General features: G+C 56.0%; 1 protein-coding gene across 1 annotated transcript in view; it reads right to left on the bottom strand.

The window, feature by feature from the left end:
• Window positions 1–5,059: 5,059 nt before the first annotated feature.
• The window catches only part of MED27 (mediator complex subunit 27), a 194,048-nt gene continuing 181,452 nt past the window's right edge, over window positions 5,060–17,655 (bottom strand). Inside the window, exons 7-8 of the mRNA XM_044264626.1 lie at window positions 7,823–7,900; window positions 5,060–5,649 (exon numbers count right to left, since the gene is read on the bottom strand). Coding sequence (XP_044120561.1) covers window positions 5,515–5,649; window positions 7,823–7,900 — 213 coding nt within the window. The 3' untranslated portion in view covers window positions 5,060–5,514. The remainder of the gene's footprint in view (window positions 5,650–7,822; window positions 7,901–17,655) is intronic.

The raw sequence follows: 17,655 nt of genomic DNA, 5'->3' as shown, positions 1-17,655 counted from the left end.
TCTGGCTGGGAGGCCCACCAGGCAAGCTCTTCTCCAGGGAAGGACTCAGGGGTTCTCGATCTTTCCTTCACGTCCCGCTGCCGTGTGGCGCTTCCGACATGGCCTCAGAAAAGAAGGAGAGCACAGGAGAGGCAGGCGTTCTTGTGGTTCTGCGGGTGACAGGAGACGCGGACGCTCCACAGCCCCACTGAGATGCAAGGGACGCGGGACATGCGGGTCTGCTGGGTGCGCTGGAGCAGGAGGTGGTCTGGACGCGCCTCCTCACCCCCCACCCCGCGGAGGACCACGTCCTCAGTCAGGCGCTGGACGGGCATCGTAGCAAGAGCAGGATCCTGGCGATCTCTGCGCGCACCAGAGCCGCCCTCCGGTCCGAACCAGCCCCTCCGGAGCTCTGCAGTGAGAGAGAAGACGCGCCTGCATTCTTTCAGCCGCTGTATTTTGGGACCTCTGTGCCACAGCAACTTAGTCTTTGTGAAATGGAAGAAAGCAGGTTTCAAAACAGTACACAGGACGCTCGTATTTCTGGCAAAAAATGGACACGCACAAACATACCCACAGGAGGGTAGGCGGGTCCGGGAAGACCGACGGCGAAGCGGCCTGGTCATTATCGTTACGGATATTTTCCCTTTCGCTCATCCACATGATCTAATTTTCTATAAACGGAACTCCCGTACTCCTCTGGTAATGAAGAACGCAAGCGGACAGCTGGGAACCGGAGAAACGGAGCAGCACAGTTAAGGAACAAACCGTCCCTCGGTGACAGGGCTCGCTGGCGGCCCAGGCCAGCTCCCAAGCTCACGGCCTCTCTCATCCCTCCCCCCACCCCTTCCCCACCAGGGACACGCGACCGTTTTGCCTCAGTCGGGCTGGGGCGAGCGCAGCGCCCGTGAAGCCTGCTGCCGGCGGGACCTGCCTGTTCAGCTCGCACCGATCCCCAGCTCCTGCGGTCCCAGAAGACAGCCCATCTCCAGTGGAAATTTCAAACTCCATTAGCACAGAGACAGACGGGAGCTGCTCCTGAGTAACTAATCAGCGGAAAGCTGCCGAGATGGTGCTCTGCCTAGATGTGCTCGTGAACTTTCCGGTTTATCTCTTCAAGCACTAATGACAGGGAGCAGCCAACCTGCAATTTGAAATTCAACTTGAAAGTGGTTTTTGAGGTTCCTTTCCACTAACTGAAGGAGCTGGGGTGGGGAGGAGACGGGGGAAGGACGGCAGAGACGGGGAAGGAAACCCGCCTGTCCTAGAAAGCGAAGCCTAATTACTCCCCGAGCAGACGCAGACTGGAAGGACCGACGGCTGGCGGGCTGGGCCACAGTGCTCGGCTCTGCTCATCTTCTAGGCACGCACGGGTGCAGGCTTGGAGAAGCTCCGAGCAGGTGCCGGGGCACTGGTCCACCCTTTCCTGTCAAATGCAGGACAATGGAAGTTCCCCGAGATCATCCTCCACAGAGATCGCGCCCGCGGAGACGCAGACGCTGGGAGGCACAGACGAGCAAGGTGAGTCGTCCTGCTCCGTGCTCTCGCCCACAGACCCGGTGGCCCGACGGTGCCTTCCGTCAAGTTGGCCAAGGTTCCGGATCTTGTGAGAATCCTGCTGGTGGGGCTGATGTCCCGTCTCCTCCCAACTAGGGTGACCTTATGAGGCTCTCGATTTAGCATCAGGCCCGCATTCTGACAGTCTGAACGCAACGGAAAGTTTGCACATTAACACTGAAAGTTCATCGTTTCGTGCCTGCAGCTCGCCGTCAGTGGTGTGAAGTAGAAAAATATCACTCGATACCGAAAGGCCAATTCCCGATTTAGTTTAGGAAAAAAATCTGGACAGCCCTGCATAGACGTCCTCATTCCCCTCTGTCTGTTCCTCCCGGTCGGCTCATCAGCAGGAGCCGGCCTGGCAGAAGGCACAGGTAAAGGCCTCACTCCCTATCGCAGCAGGAAAGCACCTGCGGGACAGAGACCCCCAAGCCCTGGCCAAGGGCACTCGCCAGCAGACACACCCCAGCAGGGCGGGGACTGGTCCCTTTTCCTCGGCCGGGAGGCTGCTGCTCTGTAGCCACAGGGCCTGATGACGTGGTCAGTCCCACATCCAGCCCATCTCCAGGGTGTACTGCTGCGTGAGACCCTCTCCTGGTCTACACAACGAGGGGAAACACCACGTACTCATTTGGGACGGAGCACCTTGCACAGAGCAGAGGCTGAGCTGCTGGGCGATGACTAAGTCACATACGACCTTATAGGTCTGGTCTAGAGGTCACGGCACACAGTCTAAGAAGTAGCATCTGGGTAGCACACTCAGTGATGGGCACCTTCCTTTCTGGGAGGGGCACAAGGGACAGTTCTGGGACCCGATGCCTTGCTCCCAGGGGCAGCGGGCCTCCCAGCTCCCCTGCCATTTACCACCCTGGCACGGGTCCCAAGCCACTGGTCTCTACTTCAGCTGACTTTGGGTCAACAGGTTCTCTGGACTTTAATGGTTGACACAAAGCTAGTCTCCCTGGTTTCTCTGTCTCTCTTTTTAAAAAAAGGTTTCATTCATCTACTTGTCAGAGAGAGCGAGCGAAAGCACAAGCAGGGGGAGCAGCGGGCAGAGGGAGAAGCAGGCTCTCCGCTGAGCAGGGAGCCCGAAGTGGGACTTGATCCTAGGACCCTGGGATCACGACCTGAGCTGGGCAGATACTGAGCCGCCCAGGCGCCCCTCGTGTCCATCTCTTGAAGCACCAAGCATTCGCCCTTCCGGCCCCCACATTTCCTGTCAGCTTTCCCCTCTCAGCGCCGAAGAGCGCAAGTGCCACAACGGGAAGGCCTTAATGGTTGACTGGCCCAACTCTTGTACTTTTCCTCCTGCTTTTAATTAGGGAAAGATTTTTAGAAAAGTATATAAAATATAGGAAAATTATAAAACACGGGGACAGAAGAGCAATCACCACCCGCATACACAACGCCCCGCCGCGGTGAGTGACCAGCTCATGGCCAGTCTTGGCTCGTCTGTGAACCCCCCCCCCAGCTTCCCTCTTGCACGGTTGCTCTCCGTCTTCACCTTACAGAACGCGGACGGGGGGTACCAAGGAATGGTGACTTGTCTGAGCCCCCACCGCCGGGAGCGGGGGACCAGAGTTCAGGCTCTGGCCGGGCGTGACCCCGCAGCTGGGGGCCCGCCCCCACCCGCTGCTATAGGCGCCGGCGCTAGAGTTCGTATTTCTCTCCAATGGTGACACTTTCCTGCCTCAATACATTTATTTAAAGTGGAAACTTTACACCTTCCTGTACATGGGAAACAAGCATCATTTGTCACAAATGGAAGGTATCCCTAAACGTGACACAGAGAAAACAATGTCATTAAGTAGCAACTCCCGCTTGCCGGGGGCTCTGTCAAGCTGGCTCCTTCTCTCCTGAATGCGGAGATTGGCAGGACTTAGACCCCCTGGTACCAACGGGGTCTGCTCAGGTCTGGTGCAGTCAGGACCTAAACAGTTAAAAATCCACACAGCCTTCCAGAAGGCGCTCTCGATACCGTGATTTCATCAGTGGCTCCCTCTCCCCTGCCCCACGCCCCCCATTTCAACACCTCTGACAGGTGCCGTCAGCCAGCTGGCGGTCATGACGTACTGTCATTTCCACGTGCTCCAACCTGGTCACAGCTGGTGATACTGTCCTCACTGCACACGACAACGCACACAGAGACCCACGTGGGGGTGGGGGGCCAGTCTACATGCTATTTCAATGCCTTAGAAAGGATGGGCAGCAACGGGACAAGAGGTTGTCACAGACCCCACGTCCTCAATTCGGGATGTTCTCACAAAGCAACAAACAAGCATCTTATGAGAATAAGAAGGTTAGAGACCCGCAAGCCAGCGAAGCCGTGCTCTAGTCTGTCCCCTGCTCGACAAGGAGACCCCGGGCAGGGGAAGTTGCCAGCCCCCTTGGAACAGATGAAAGACATTTCAGAGCAATGAAAGGCTGGCGTGAGCGACTCCCGTGTCACACGGGATTCTCATGAAGGCCTGTGTCGTGGCTGAACTGGCGGCATGTTGCCTTTCTTAATGGTTCGTGAGGTCGTGGCGCCTCTCACGAGCAGTAACAGCTGGGATGGTATTTAGTCTGTCATCACTGGCTGCACGGGAAGCGTTCTTGCTGCTTCTCATCACACCTTCCCAGACTGGGCCCTGGAAGCATGCCCATCTCCTGGACGGGGTTCTCAGACTGCGGTCCCCAGCAGAGTCCCCCAGGGGCTTGTTGACAATCAGACTGCTGGACCTCACCCACAGCATCTTCTTCCATTGGTCTGGGGAGGGGCCTGAGGCTCCGTGTTTTTACTCAGCCCCAGGATGCTGCTGCTGGACCACACCCTGAGAGGCAGGGTCCTATCCTTTCCTCCTCACTAAATCCCCTCTGTCCTTAGCTCATTTGAGCCTGGTGAAGGTAGGTGGGGAGGGCGCGAGAGGTACCGGCACACAGGGAGGAACCACCCATTCTTTTGGACATCTTGAGAAGGCAGTGACTTGCTGGCATCTTCATAGCAAGGAGATGTTGGGTTGGGAACGCTCTAGGAAACTCCCCCTTCCTTCAAGATCCCCACCAGATCAATGTCTCTTCATATAAACAGATTACGGCTTTCCGTATTGGGGTCGAGGCTCTGCATGAACTGGGCCGGCATCTGTCCACAGTAATGTTTAGGATAAAACATGGGACAAACAAGCCAGGCGTCCTTCTCATGCCTGCTTACACGTGTTCTGGCTGGTAACATGGGCAGATTCCTTCCCCTTTGGTAAGTGTGTGTGTTACTGCTTTAGCAGAAAGAAACATGTGTGCGCTTTCTTCCTCAAAAAGAACAATCCATTTTGCAAACTGCAAAAACATCTCTGAAATGGCGTATTTGCCAACACTGTCCTCTCTCCTAAAAGCAAGAAGCAAGGAAAAGTGTCCTCGGAAAGAACAATGTTTTAAACACAGACATTACTAAGTGTTTTTGTTTTTTTTTTCAAAAGGCCCAAATCCGCTCACATGTTCACTCAACTGAGTGCAGAAGGTGCTTTAAGAAATACGAGACAAAGCCTTGTCCGGGATACGAAATGTTTAGTGCTTATTAAAAAAAAAAAAAAAGTTACCAAACCAAAGCCCCAGCGTGACAGTATGCATGAACACGGGCTCATTTAAACGATAATGGCTCATGAAACGACTCAGAACACAGACGCAGGAGAATCACCTTGCCAGCGCTGCTAACACGCGAGAAAGAACAGGCTGCGTAACTGTCTTATTCGGAGTTCTCAAAAGGTCCTCTCTGCCTTCCATAAACCAGTGACAGTGTATAATTAGTCCCAAACACACGAGATGGAATCTGCCAGGGAAGCAGCTCAGCCTTAACATAGGACGGGCTGCTTGACGGTCGGGGCAGAGCGCCGGACCTGGGTCTGGGGCCGTGAGGACAGGTCTGAGCCATCCTCCGACTGACAGCTCATCTGGGAAGGTGCTGGGCGGGGCCGACAGGCCCACGGGGCTGGGGCTGGGGCTGGGTCACTGTCGGCAGGTGTCGTGGAAAGCTTCGAGGGTTCGGAAATCCCTCCACGTCGGGGGAAGGCCATCTTGTAGAAACTTCCCGCAGCGCTGGCACGGGGCCTGGAACAGCTTTATGTAACTTCTTAACCAGGTCTAAAAAGAGAAGTGAGGAGAGAAATAAAAGAAATGGGATCCGGGTGCTTCCAATGTCATCCTTCCTGTCAAGCCCAATGACCTCGAGGCCAGAGAACTCAAGTTGGCTGTGACCCAAAAGACGGCCCGTGATTTCAGAGAGCGCTGCACGCAGAGTCCACAAGGTCACAAGGCTACTGATTCTCAGTTCTGATGCTGTCCCAGGTACCCACCATCCCCGGAGCTGAGGGTATTTTTAAAATAGGAATTCCTGCTCCCAGGGGCAGGAAGTGCTCCCTGGAGGAGCCGCTGTGCACTGGCGCACAGCCTGGGGCTCGGGGCCGCACACAACCACGTTTCAGTCCTGTGTCCCGTGTCCCCTGAAGATGCGCACTGGTCCTTGCCTCGCTCCTGGCCGAGAAGCAGGCACGGACGCTGTGGAGGGAGACTCCGTATCGGTAACAGTGTTCGAACTCTCTCCTGAGGTCAACATGCCTTCTTCTAATCTGATTTCAGAGGTCATCGCTCTCTGTCACAATGAGGCCCAACGCACCTGGGGGAGGGCGGGGACACCCTGGTGCCACCAAATAACATAATAAGAGGCGAATACACACTTAAGTGGTTCAGAGTGCAGGGTTCTCCCGGGCGTCATACATAAGGATGAGACTCCCGTAACTCAATTCTCAAACTCAAGGAGATTTGCTACAAAAAAAAAAAACCCAAAAAAAAAAAAAACCAAACCCAAACCAACCCAACCGAAACCCCACCACAACAGGCAAGCAAGTTAAGCAAGTTCTCACTGTGACAGGGGCACATGAATCTCATTCTTTAATGTCCTCCTGAATTATGTCGATAAGAGAAAATTGCTCTTTCAAGAGGGAGGTCGAGTTTATTGATACAAATCCTCTGTCTCCATCACAGCTGCCTTGGCGGTGGCCGACTGTGGCCCATCGCTGCCGTCCCCCTTCCAACGGCCAGGTGGCCGAGGTTCTGGCTATAAGTTCGTGGCAGTTGATGACCATTCAGCTGGACTGTTTATCCTCCAGTGGCGACCAAAGCCAGATCCTCCCCAAATCCCAGAGTCAGTTACCAAAGGGAAACTGGGCATGACAACATGTTAGGTTAAAAAGCAAAACCCTCTATCCGTCCAAAAAGGAAGAGCTCGCGGAGGCTGTCCAAGGACCGTCCTCCCGACGCACGAGAGAGCCCCTCACGCGGCTCTGCCGAGCGCCCGGGGCTGCTCGCTCAGCCCGCAGCGCCGTGAGGCCAATCAATAAGTCGGGTTTGTGTCTTCCAAGAAATGAACTGCGGGTTCTCTAAGAAGCTCACTTGCTGAGGCAAACTGACGTGATGACGCGGCTGAGCGCTACTCCACCTGGCTGTCAACGCTGATTTGGACTTGCTAACAGGTAGGTCTTCCAGTAGGTCTCTAACTGGCACCTTCCCAGCATGCACTGAGAAGGGAGCTTCAGCCGCAACGAGAGAAGGAGCCTACCAAGGGGAGAGCACGAAGCCATGTCCGCATGATGCGGACACACACAGCTGCCATTCTGGCTGGAAGACCTAGTGCGGGCCGCCCGGGGGGGTCCCATGGCAGACCTGGGCAGAGGCGTGCAGATGAGCCAGCCCCTGGGGCGGCGGCGGGCTCTGACCTGCAGCGCTCGCTGACGTCGGCAGTGCCAATGTTCTGGTTCAATTTCAAGCTACTAGTAATCGAATAACCAGGTTGCAAGAGCTGGCCGGAGCCGATACCAACACACCAGTACAATGGCTGTCTGGCTGTTTTGGGGTCACTCCCCATCCTGTGCTCCAACCTGAGAATGTACATGTCTTGGGGGGCACTGCAAGAGTTGCCTTAGTCATTGGCACCTGCTCAGCGCCAAGCACAGGGTCTGGCATAGATGAGGCGCTCAATAAATATCTACTGACTAAATCAATGTGGGTAACTGTGTTGGGAGATCACTTCTGAAACCACCATTTGTTCAGCCTGACAGAGTACACCAGTTAATTAAGTGGGAAACGGATTCTCATAAATCCCTTCCCAGTGTAAAGAAAGCCTCCGTTCTCCAGGCTGGCCCGTCTCCCACAGCAAGGCCCCGCGGCCCAGAGGCAGAACAGCTACTTTCTGAGCCGCCCGCTCTTACTTGGGGGGAGCCAAGGTTTCGAAGGAGGCGTGTCTCCTGAGGCCACTCACCATGAAGGACCTGACCACGACGTCCGGCATCTGGGGCAGCTGGTAGTGCAGCAGGGCGGTGGTGGCGTGGTCTGTCACCTGGAACCAGGGACAATGACAGGGGTTAGAGGCCACTCCAAAGCAGCACGGAGAAAAGAAAACCAACGCGTTCCCTTTCTGTGATAAAGCGATCTGAAGGAAATCTGAAACAAAATCTCAAGTACCAAAATCAGTGAACAAAGCTGGGGAGCAGGAGTGTCATAGGCGGAGGACACCAAGCATTCAGGCCTGGAGGCAGAGGAGTGACTTCCAGCAACAACTGGAAGCCGCAGCGGGGGGCGGGGGGGTGTGCACCTGAGAGGAGGGCCATGGCCCACAGCCAGCGGAGGGGGGAAAGGCCAGCAGGCCCCAGAGATTTTTAGCCAAGTCACTGCAGGATGAGACTGCACGGATGCAAAGAAGCTTCTCCACCTGTCCACATTCGACTTCATCTTCACGTTGGGACAACGTCCCCGGCGGGGAACTGGTCTTTCTGCTTCCTGTAATTCTCATTCTGTCTCACAGTTTGTTGTCGGAGAGATTTTATGATTCCATCACCCAGAATCTGGCAATTTCTCACGATCTTGCCCTTGGGTCTCACAGTTCCTACTACCCTTCCGAGGTGCCTTGCCACTCAAAATGTGGTTTTGTCTCCCAAAGCTGGGGCCCGTTTTCAGCATCCTGGTGGGCCACACCCACTGTCTCCAAACTCCAAGGAGAGGCTTTATCAGCAGGGCTGAGGGCAAGACTGCTTTAGGCCTTCTAGAGGCAACCGGTGACCAGACAAGGCACTGTGGGCTGAAGCCCCCAACTACTTCATCTCTCTGGGTCTCAGTGTCCCTTCTGAAAAACAAAGGAGTAATCTAAGATCCCTTGTAGTTCTGAAATGTGACACCAGAAATCGCTAATGCCTGCCACCAAGCAGCAAATTAATCACTAATACCTGGTCTGACAGTTGTTCAAAGTCCTGGTTTAGCTGACTGCCTTCAGTAGGGTTCTTGTCATTGTAAATGTTAAGGTTAAAAAACAAAATGAAACAAACAAACAATAAAACCCCATGTAAAATATTCAACTCTGAGCAGGAGTAACGTGGGTCTACCTGGTGTAGACTTCCCCAGTTTCTACATGTCCTCGGACACCACGTGATGTGCCAATGGACCTAAGCGGCAGGGGACAAAGCCGTCAGGTGGAAGGAACCCAGAGAGGCTGCTCCAGGCTCCACGTGGTGAGTTTGCAAACAATCTAGTAGTCAGTCTGTGTCCACGCTCAAGGTCAGAGAGGCCACACTCCAGACAGAGGACACGGCTCCCTAGCTTACGGAACCTGAGCCTCACTTCCCCTAAATAAATGGCCGTGCGTGGGAAGCATCTCCCGCCCAGCCAGGCTGCAGCCCTGCCTGTCTCCCCTCCCTTCTGCTCCTCTCGTCTCCGGACAAGCACCCTGTCCCTGCGGGACTTCCGTGGCCTGCCTGGTGGCTGGTGAAGCCACAAGACGATTAGCTCTGCGGGGACAGGATCATGCCCATCTTGTCCATGCTACGTCCCCAAGGCCTAGAACACCGCTCAGCACCCAGCAGCTGCTCAATAAATACATATTTGTTGGATCAAGAAATAAACTAGAAACACCCACTCACCAAAGGCCACCTACCAGGAAGACCTGTGCTGACTTTCTTGGAAACATAAGCTACAGGTCACATATCCAACACTGCTGAGAAATTGTTACCCAAGTGACTTTCAGATAAGTGGTACTTATCCTTCCAAGTGCAGACTGTTTTTATTTTAAGCATTTCTGACAGACAGCTTTCTAAAATGAGCAATGCTTTTTTTTTTTTTAAACAGTAGTAATGATAACTTGGCAAGATGGTGGGTGGTGATCGGTGGGGTGAAATTATGGCCATAAAAACACAGCAAAGCAAACTGGGCCCCATGGCCCCTGAGCTTGGAGGCTGCTTCCTGTCCACCCAGACCCATTGCTAAATAAAACCACCCGTGCACATGCCATTTTGTGGAACATTTACGAAAGAGAGTTTCTGGAGAATTCTTTCTCCAGCCCCTGCTGTTTACTTTACAATGCTTCTAACAAGCCCTGCCCCCCATGTCAGTGCTGTCATAGCCGGGAAGCCAGGCGCTGCTTGCCCGTGGCATGCTGTCCCCTAGTTACGGGTATGCTCCTTTCCCCAGGTGCGGAGAGCTCATCACTAGTCCCAGGAGTCCCCTGGGACGGGGCTAGATCTGTCCACTTCAGCAGACTGAGCAACTGTCCTGGGGCCAAATTCCCCAGTCGCACTGGCTATCCAGAGGCCACAGCCCAGGTTGGCCTGCTTTGTTTGCCTGCATGTTTTCTTTGCTCTTCTCTGTAGAATTTTTAATAGGAAACATTGTATATGACCAACATGTAAAATTCGGCGGCACACTGAAAGTTAACTGAGGTGGGTGTACCCTGCTTTTCATTTTAAAGAGGAGGAGATGGAGACTTCCAGAGGTTGGGCAGGCGGCCGCTCACACAGCTAGGGAGGGGCAGTGGGGGCCCCAAGCCTGGACCACCCCTCCCAATAGGGACCCCTGGCCGGCAATGAAGGTTCTGGAAAAGGCACAGGCCCTAGGGGCCCGGGCATCGTCTGCCTCGTGTCCCAGCCCAGTGAAGTCCTCAGTGCACCAGAGGCCCGATGAGAAGCCCAGGTCAGGAGATGTGCAAACGTGGCTGCTGCACAGCTGGGCACTTGAGAGCAGAACAACGGACCGAATGGACCAGAAAATCCTCCGAGTCCTGCTCCAGATCCAGCTTAGTGCTCTTCGGCCTCTGGCTCCTGGAGAGGGTGCCTCATTAGTTTCTCTATTAGTAGGCTGGCAATCCGGCCCAATTTAGCCACTTCTTCACAAGGTCCAGTACAAACTACTCCTTTATATTGCTAAACGGTGGCAGTTTTTCTTGTGCTGATATGATCATTTAATGTCCCCACTTTCCCATCACAAATGACAGACATCTTACTAGAAGGAGACAGAACGGACAGATTTGCTGTATTTTCTCTCTCTTCCTCAAGCTCCTCCACTACTGGTTTTGGGGTTCCTGTGGCCAGACTCCAAGGCACCAGACTCGCCCATGGCTGCAGAGTGCGGGGAAAGTCACCCGCGATGGTCTTCCTTTCTGTCAAGCATTCTACCTTCACTGCTTTCTTGTTTTAAACTTTTCAATAATGAAATTTTTTTTGTTGTTTTGTTTTGTATTTTGTTCAGCATCCAAGATTTTGAAGAAGAAGAAAAAAAAAAACCAGGCTGGGAGGCAACAAAAACACTTTGCTATTAACCAATTTAATTTAAATCTACTCTGTGCCAGCCCAGCCGAGGCTTGGGCCCCACCACAATGGCCCCAAAGTAAGGTACAGCTCCCAGGATTCCACTGGGAGATCAAAGCCACCCTGCCCCGTGGGGGAGGCAGAGGAAGGGCACTAATGCTTCCCGAAGGGGAGGCCATTCATCCCTCTAGTGAGTGAGGTTAGGAAAGCCCTGAGAACAGATCAAAGCAGACCTCAAGCTGAGCGGTGGCAAGGGAAGGTGGAGCAAAGTAACAACAGACCAGCAAGACAGGGGACCCCGTAGAGAAAAGCAGAGGGGACCTGATGCCAGGTCAGCAGGGAGGGCAGGAGAAGTTCAGGCACAGAGGGATCGGGCCACTCAGAAAGCAGTGGGCGGGGCGCCCTGTGGGCTCGGTCGGCAGAGGGTGCAACTCTTGATCCCGGGACTGTGAGTTTGAGCCCCTCCTTTGGGGGCAGAACTTATTTAAAAATAATAAAACCGAAAAGCAGTGAGCAGACAGCCACACAGGGGCTTTGCCGCCGAGAGCTGTCCCTTTCCACCTCCGGGCAAGGACCACTGCAGACCCAGGGCTCGGTGTGGGGCGCCCTCCCCGGGCCGGCTCACCGCCCGTCGGTTCCTGAGGAGGGTGACACCCCCGCGGCCATCACGGATCTGAGGGGCTTTATCAGTCTCCCCATCAGCTTCTTCTTCCTCCTCTGCCAACCAGGGCTTCCCGAAATTCTCTCCCCAGCTCAGACTGGCAGGGAAGGTCTTCAGGCACCCAGACCGGCGGGGAACTAAGCTCCCGGGGAGAAACGAATCTTTCAAGAGCCCTTGAAACAGCTGTCAGTCAACACGCTGGCGAAGGAGATGCCAGTCACAACAGGCTCCTGAAGCTCCTGCACCATATTGTGTGCGAGGAGCTTCTGCTGTCTCCAGCCCGACGTGAGAGGGTGCGCGGGACATCACGAGTCATGGCAGCCCAAGGCTACGCGGAGCTGCCTGCGCGGGAGCCGTAGCCCTGCTCGAGGTGGTCTACACCACACGGCGTGGCAGGAGTCGGCGCGGATGCGAGCGGATCTGAGTGCGGTCTGCTACATTTTAGCCGCGGGACCTCAGACAAGGGTTCAGTGGCCAGGGCAGGGACAGCACTAGAATAGCAGCACCCGCCCTGCTGTGGGTCTTCGGGCGTTCTCTGGCCCCACCCTCACGGCCACGGCGGGAAGGCGCTGTGATGAGCCCGCCCGTTCCGAGAGAGGAAGCGGTCCCGGCAGGTCAAGTGCCCGGGCCTCCAGAGCCGCACAGCAGGCGCCTGCGCCCCGACAGAGGCCGCAGGGGTGCGGAGAGGCAGTGGCACACCCAGGCGACTCCCTCCCTACAAGGGAAGGGCCCTCAGGTCTCGGAGGAGGCAGGACTCGGGGCCCAGCTCTTGCCGCTCACGTGGCTCTCCCTCTGCCTCTCGCCCCGTCACAGCCCCGGCGCCCGTCCCACTGGGCCCCCCAGAAGGTCTCTGGGTTGAGTCTCCCTGCCACGCAGAATGAGGGAGGGCGGGGCAAACTTTTGAGAGCTGCAGCATTCGGTGGAGCACACATGTTAATGAAGGTGTGAAAGAACAGGGGCCGGGGGTGGGGGGCTGCTACCCAGAGGGGGTCCTCTTTTACATTTGGCTCATCGAGTCCAGTCTTCCCACTGGTGGCCTCTGGCCAGCTGCGGGGCCGAGAGCACAGGGCTGGGGCCGGCAGGGCTACTTTCTGCTGAAGGTCATGGCGACCGCAAAGACTGCTTAACCTGTCGGGGAAGGACAAAGGACGGAGAGGTGACAAACGGAGTCGGCGACACACGGAGGGGGCAAAAACTCTCAACATGCTCTCACTCCTCAGCAGTTTCCTCTTCTAAAAAGACCGTCCGGGGGGCGCCTGGGTGGCTCAGTGGGTTAAGCCGCTGCCTTCGGCTCAGGTCATGATCTCAGGGTCCTGGGATCGAGCTCCGCATCGGGCTCTCTGCTCAGCAGGGAGCCTGCTTCCTCCTGTCTCTCTGCCTGCCTCTCTGCCTGCTTGTGATCTCTCTCTGTCAATAAATAAATAAAATCTTTAAAAAAAAGACCGTCCGTGCTGCAGATCTTTCTCGACTTGCGATGGTGTCAAGCTGGAGATGCAGCCGGTACACGTCACCTGGCCTCGCTCACGCGTGCTCCGAGCTCACACGTGGCTGTCAGCGCACAGTGGGGGGGCCGGTGGCCCTCATGAAGGCGGGGCTGACCGAGGGCGGCGGCTGCCGGCAGCTTCACGAGACAGGACCATAGCTCTCGCTGTCACTAGCTTAAGACCCAGACTCAAACTTCGAAGAACTGTTTCTACTGAATGTGTGTTGCTTTCGCACCCTGTAAGGGCGAAAGATCCTAAGTTGAGCCTCTGTGAGTCAGGGAGCGGCTGCACTGCATTATTTGGTGGCCCGGGGCCTGTCCTCAGGGGTTCCTGGGCTCCCCAAGGGTGTAGGCATCACCCTGCCTGTGTGCGGCCCTCCAGGCCGGGGCGGAGGGCTCACAGAGCAGCCGAGGCGAGGAGCACAGAGGTGAGGCCGTGCGCGGCACCATCCCTCGGCTTCTAAAAGGGAGTCCAGGCTGGGGGTCAGGATGTGTGTGGTTACAAAGCTCCCCAAGGTGACTGTGACGTCAGCAGGACTAGGGACCACAGATGAACGGGCCGCTGCGGGTCACTGCCTGCTTCCCCGCCAGCAGGGCGAGGGCTGCAGCCAGTGGCGCTAAGCCGGCTCTGGGCTCTGGCAGTGACACCACGCTTCCTACCGCCACAGGCCGATGGCACAGAGCCAACTGTTTGCCAGCACACGGCCCATGGGGCCCAAGGCCACCCCCACTAAGCCAGCAACGCTGAGGCTTCTATTAAAAGTGTGTCCCACAAGATGAATAGGGAAAGTTAAGTGCCCAAGTGTTTAGGAGTTGCTTATTTAAAAGAGAAGCCTGGTAGAGACCCAGATTCCGGCTTTCCTCCAGCCAATACCTGCTTCTACTTCCTCAGAAGAAAACATTCTCTGTGGCCTACATTAACATAACCAAAGGCAGCGTGCTGGGAAAGGTGATGTGCAGCTGTCAGGAGACAGGGTTCAGTCCTGGATTCATCGCTAATTATCTGGGTGACCTTGGCCGCATCACTCTCCCGCTGGCCCTGGTACAGGAGCAGGAGGCTGGATCACTGGCAGACCTGGGTCTAGGTTTTCAGTGGACGCCACTGCAGGGCCTGGCTGCACGGCCTGAGGGCACATCCATGCGGAATTCCACCCTCAGGCCGACCAGCGGGGACATTAAAGCCCTTTGTTCTAACAAAAAGGATGAGCCTGTCTGCCCCACTCCAGGAACCCACCCACTGCCTGATGCAAATCAAAGAATAAAAATGAAACTTTAAAAAAAAAAAAAAAAAAAAAAAAGAAACTTTCACTCACTGGATACGCTCGAATGCTCCACAAGGAGATCTGCCCAAGAGTTTCGGGTCTCTACTCAGGGTTCCGCCAAGGACAGACCCACCCTTAAGGAGAGGGCCACTGGGAACATCATGGAATGAGAATTTTCTGTGTGGGTCCAGCAGTCAAAGATGTGAACCTCATGTGTTAAACGTTTCAAGAGACCGTGATCCCTGCCAGCAACACGGCTCCAAAAAGGAGCACTGGCTTTACGAAGAATAGGTAAAACCAGTCCCAGAAGTACCCACTCCGTGAGAAGAGAAGCCATCATGACTTCAAAATGGGAATGCTATGAAGTCAGCCCTGACAGTGCTGGGGGGCAGGGGGTTGGGGTGATGGGGAAGGGAGGAGGGACGTGCTTCTAGAAGTGAGGTAAAAGTACAGTAGAGCAGAGGCAGGCAATTCCGTTTTTATCATGCGGCCCTAGTCGCCAATCTGCGCCCTGATTTGTATGCTGTGGGTTCGCCAGGCCTGGAGGCCCGAGGAGGAAGCATCGCAGTCCGGGGGGACTGGGGATTACTTAGACAAGATCAATACTTCCCTCTCTGCCCGATGAAGGGGCCATCGGCACGGGCTTTGCAGGGCTTCTAACTGTCCCCCAGAGCCTGGCGGTGCGGCAGGGGTGAGAGCGGAGGCCGGGCTGTCCGGGTGGGAACAGGTGGACACGGCCCTGCTGCTTCATTTTGCTGGAAGAGTGGCCACAATTTCAAGATCAAGCTCTGTGTGAGAAGGGTGAGACCTTGTCTGTAAAGTACCGAACACAGCCTGTGGCACGTGCCAGGGCCTCCGTAAAGGCGTCTTTTGTTTGGCTTGAGGGTTTCACTCTCATCTCTTTAGAGCTGCAGCCAAGACACATGGACACCCTGAAGGAGATCCCCCGAGCTGAGGGCAGACCGGTGGCGGACGGCCTCTGGAGGCCGAGCAACAACAGCCCCCGCATCTGCAGGGAACGTGGAAACACCACGGAAAGGCGTGTGAGGGCCTGGATGACCGGGTCCCAGCTTTGTCTCCCCCAAGCCCGTGACACGCTCCCACCCCGCCAGCCGCCCCAAGGATTCCTCTTCCCAAACCTGCTTTCCCGACTGCTCTGTGCTCAAGCTCGGGGGTGCTCCTCCCCTGAACTCCTGCTGTCCCTGTGCCCCAGCACCCGTGGGCGGCCCAGCCCTGCGCTGGCCTGACCGGGACCAGGAGCCCCGCCTCACCCGGGCTGTGCTCTCTGTGAGGATGAGCCGTGCTGGGCTCGTGCGGCCTCCGTGGGCCTGGCTCGGGGCGTCCACGGGGAGGACAGTGCTCAAAAATGTGGCTCCACGCTGCCGCCACGCACCGGGCGGCTCGAGTAAGCGAGCGATAAGGCGGGTTCTATGCTTTCATTTTTGGCCAGCGGTGTTGGGGGAGCAGATTGGAAGGGGGTTTGGGAGTGGGAAAAGCTGAGGTCATGGGGCGCGGTGGGGAGGAGGGCCTGGGCTAACAGGAAAGCCCAGGGTGGCCATGAGGGAATTCTCCAGAGTCCCGACCAGCCTCATTCTGCCGAAGCCCTTGTGCGGTGCTGAGTGGAGCTGCACACACAAGGTCCTTGACATTTCCCAGGATTAAGGAATTAAAGCTCTTCATTTACAGGAATGAAAAAAAGTTCAACGCTTTCCAGATGGTAAAATGCCAGATTCTGTTGCTGGCTGCCAGCAAAGTCCAAGCCCCAAAGATACCTGAACTGTTCTGTACCCACTTGGTGTGATGTTATTTTCTGCAGGAACAGCCTCGCAGTTAGAGAAACTCATCCAGAGACATCTGGGCTCCCAAGAAAATCCAGACAATCCCACCAACTTCCCTACCAAAGCCAAGGCAACCGCGGGGGAAAGAACCCGGTGTGCAGAGCACGGAGGGAGCCCCGCCCGCGGCCTTCTGCCCGGGAGCTCCTGGACGGGGCAAACAGGCTGTCAGGGCTGCTGGGCAGTGGGAACGGGGACTGGGCAAGGTCGCGTGGCCAGGCTTCCCTGAGGCTGTTGCTGGATTCTGACCTGGGGTATCCCGAGGCTCGTTCGTGCGAGCCCTCAGGAAGGCATGAGCTCCAGAGAGACCGACTCCTACGGCAGAGAGCCATGAACCAGCAGGGGGGCCCGGGCTTTCCTGTTCCACCCGAACCGTGGAACTGGGTACGTGTGTGGACCTGAGCAAGGCTGTCTCGGTCATTACCACGATCAGCGGTGGTGGATGGAGCCTTGCCGAGGAAGGTAGCGGGGTGTCGTCAAGGGGAAAATCAGCGATCCAATCTATTCTGGGCTTGGAAGCGTGTGAATATTCAAACTTGCCCTTGAAGAGAGACGGTGGTGATAGAAGGCGTCCAGCTGTAGGGAGTGCGGTGATCCCCGCCAGCCGTTCTCGCACCCAGGCCCCTGGGGCTGACAGTCCCCAACAAGCGTTCTCCCTCTCCTTCTGCTTTCCCAACGTGGTCCCTACAGCCCAGCTGCCAGCTTAGGAAAGGCCGCCACTGGGGATGTCCCTGGGATCGTCTGCCTCCTCTCCCTCCTTGAAATGCGGCAACAGCCCGACGACACTGGGCTCCCACAGGTCCCCTCCCGCATCACCCCCGCCTGCTGTTGGCCTACCGACCCTCATGCTGCTGAGGGGTGCCCTCGGTTTCCTCTGTCTGGGAGCACCAAGACACACTAGTGAGGTGGCCATGGGAATCATGGAAACGCGGCACTGACTGCCACCATATCTGGTCTAAAAACATTACATTCTCCTCCTTGAGAAAGGTTAATCAGCATTTAAGAGAAAAGAGCCCTTGTCAGAGTGACGGGATCAGGAAGAAGTAGAGGCCCCTTCTACAACTTGAAAGAGACCCCTTTTTTGGAGCCTGCAGAATCCTTGTAGGCGTGGGAGCCCCTGCCAATGGCCTCTGGAAGGAGGATGCCGAGCGAGGGCAAGGACAGAGATGTGGCGCTGGGACTCCGAGCTCTGGTCACAGCCGTCGGCGCTGCCAGGTCTGCGTGGCAATTCAGGGGGCTTGCGGCAGGGCGCGTACACGGGCCGGCGGGACGTAGCTCGGAC

The sequence above is a fragment of the Neovison vison genome, chromosome 9 (genome assembly GCF_020171115.1).
Source record: "Neovison vison isolate M4711 chromosome 9, ASM_NN_V1, whole genome shotgun sequence".
NCBI classification, from domain to species: domain Eukaryota; kingdom Metazoa; phylum Chordata; class Mammalia; order Carnivora; family Mustelidae; genus Neogale; species Neogale vison.
This window is presented reverse-complemented; position numbering and strand designations above follow the sequence as displayed.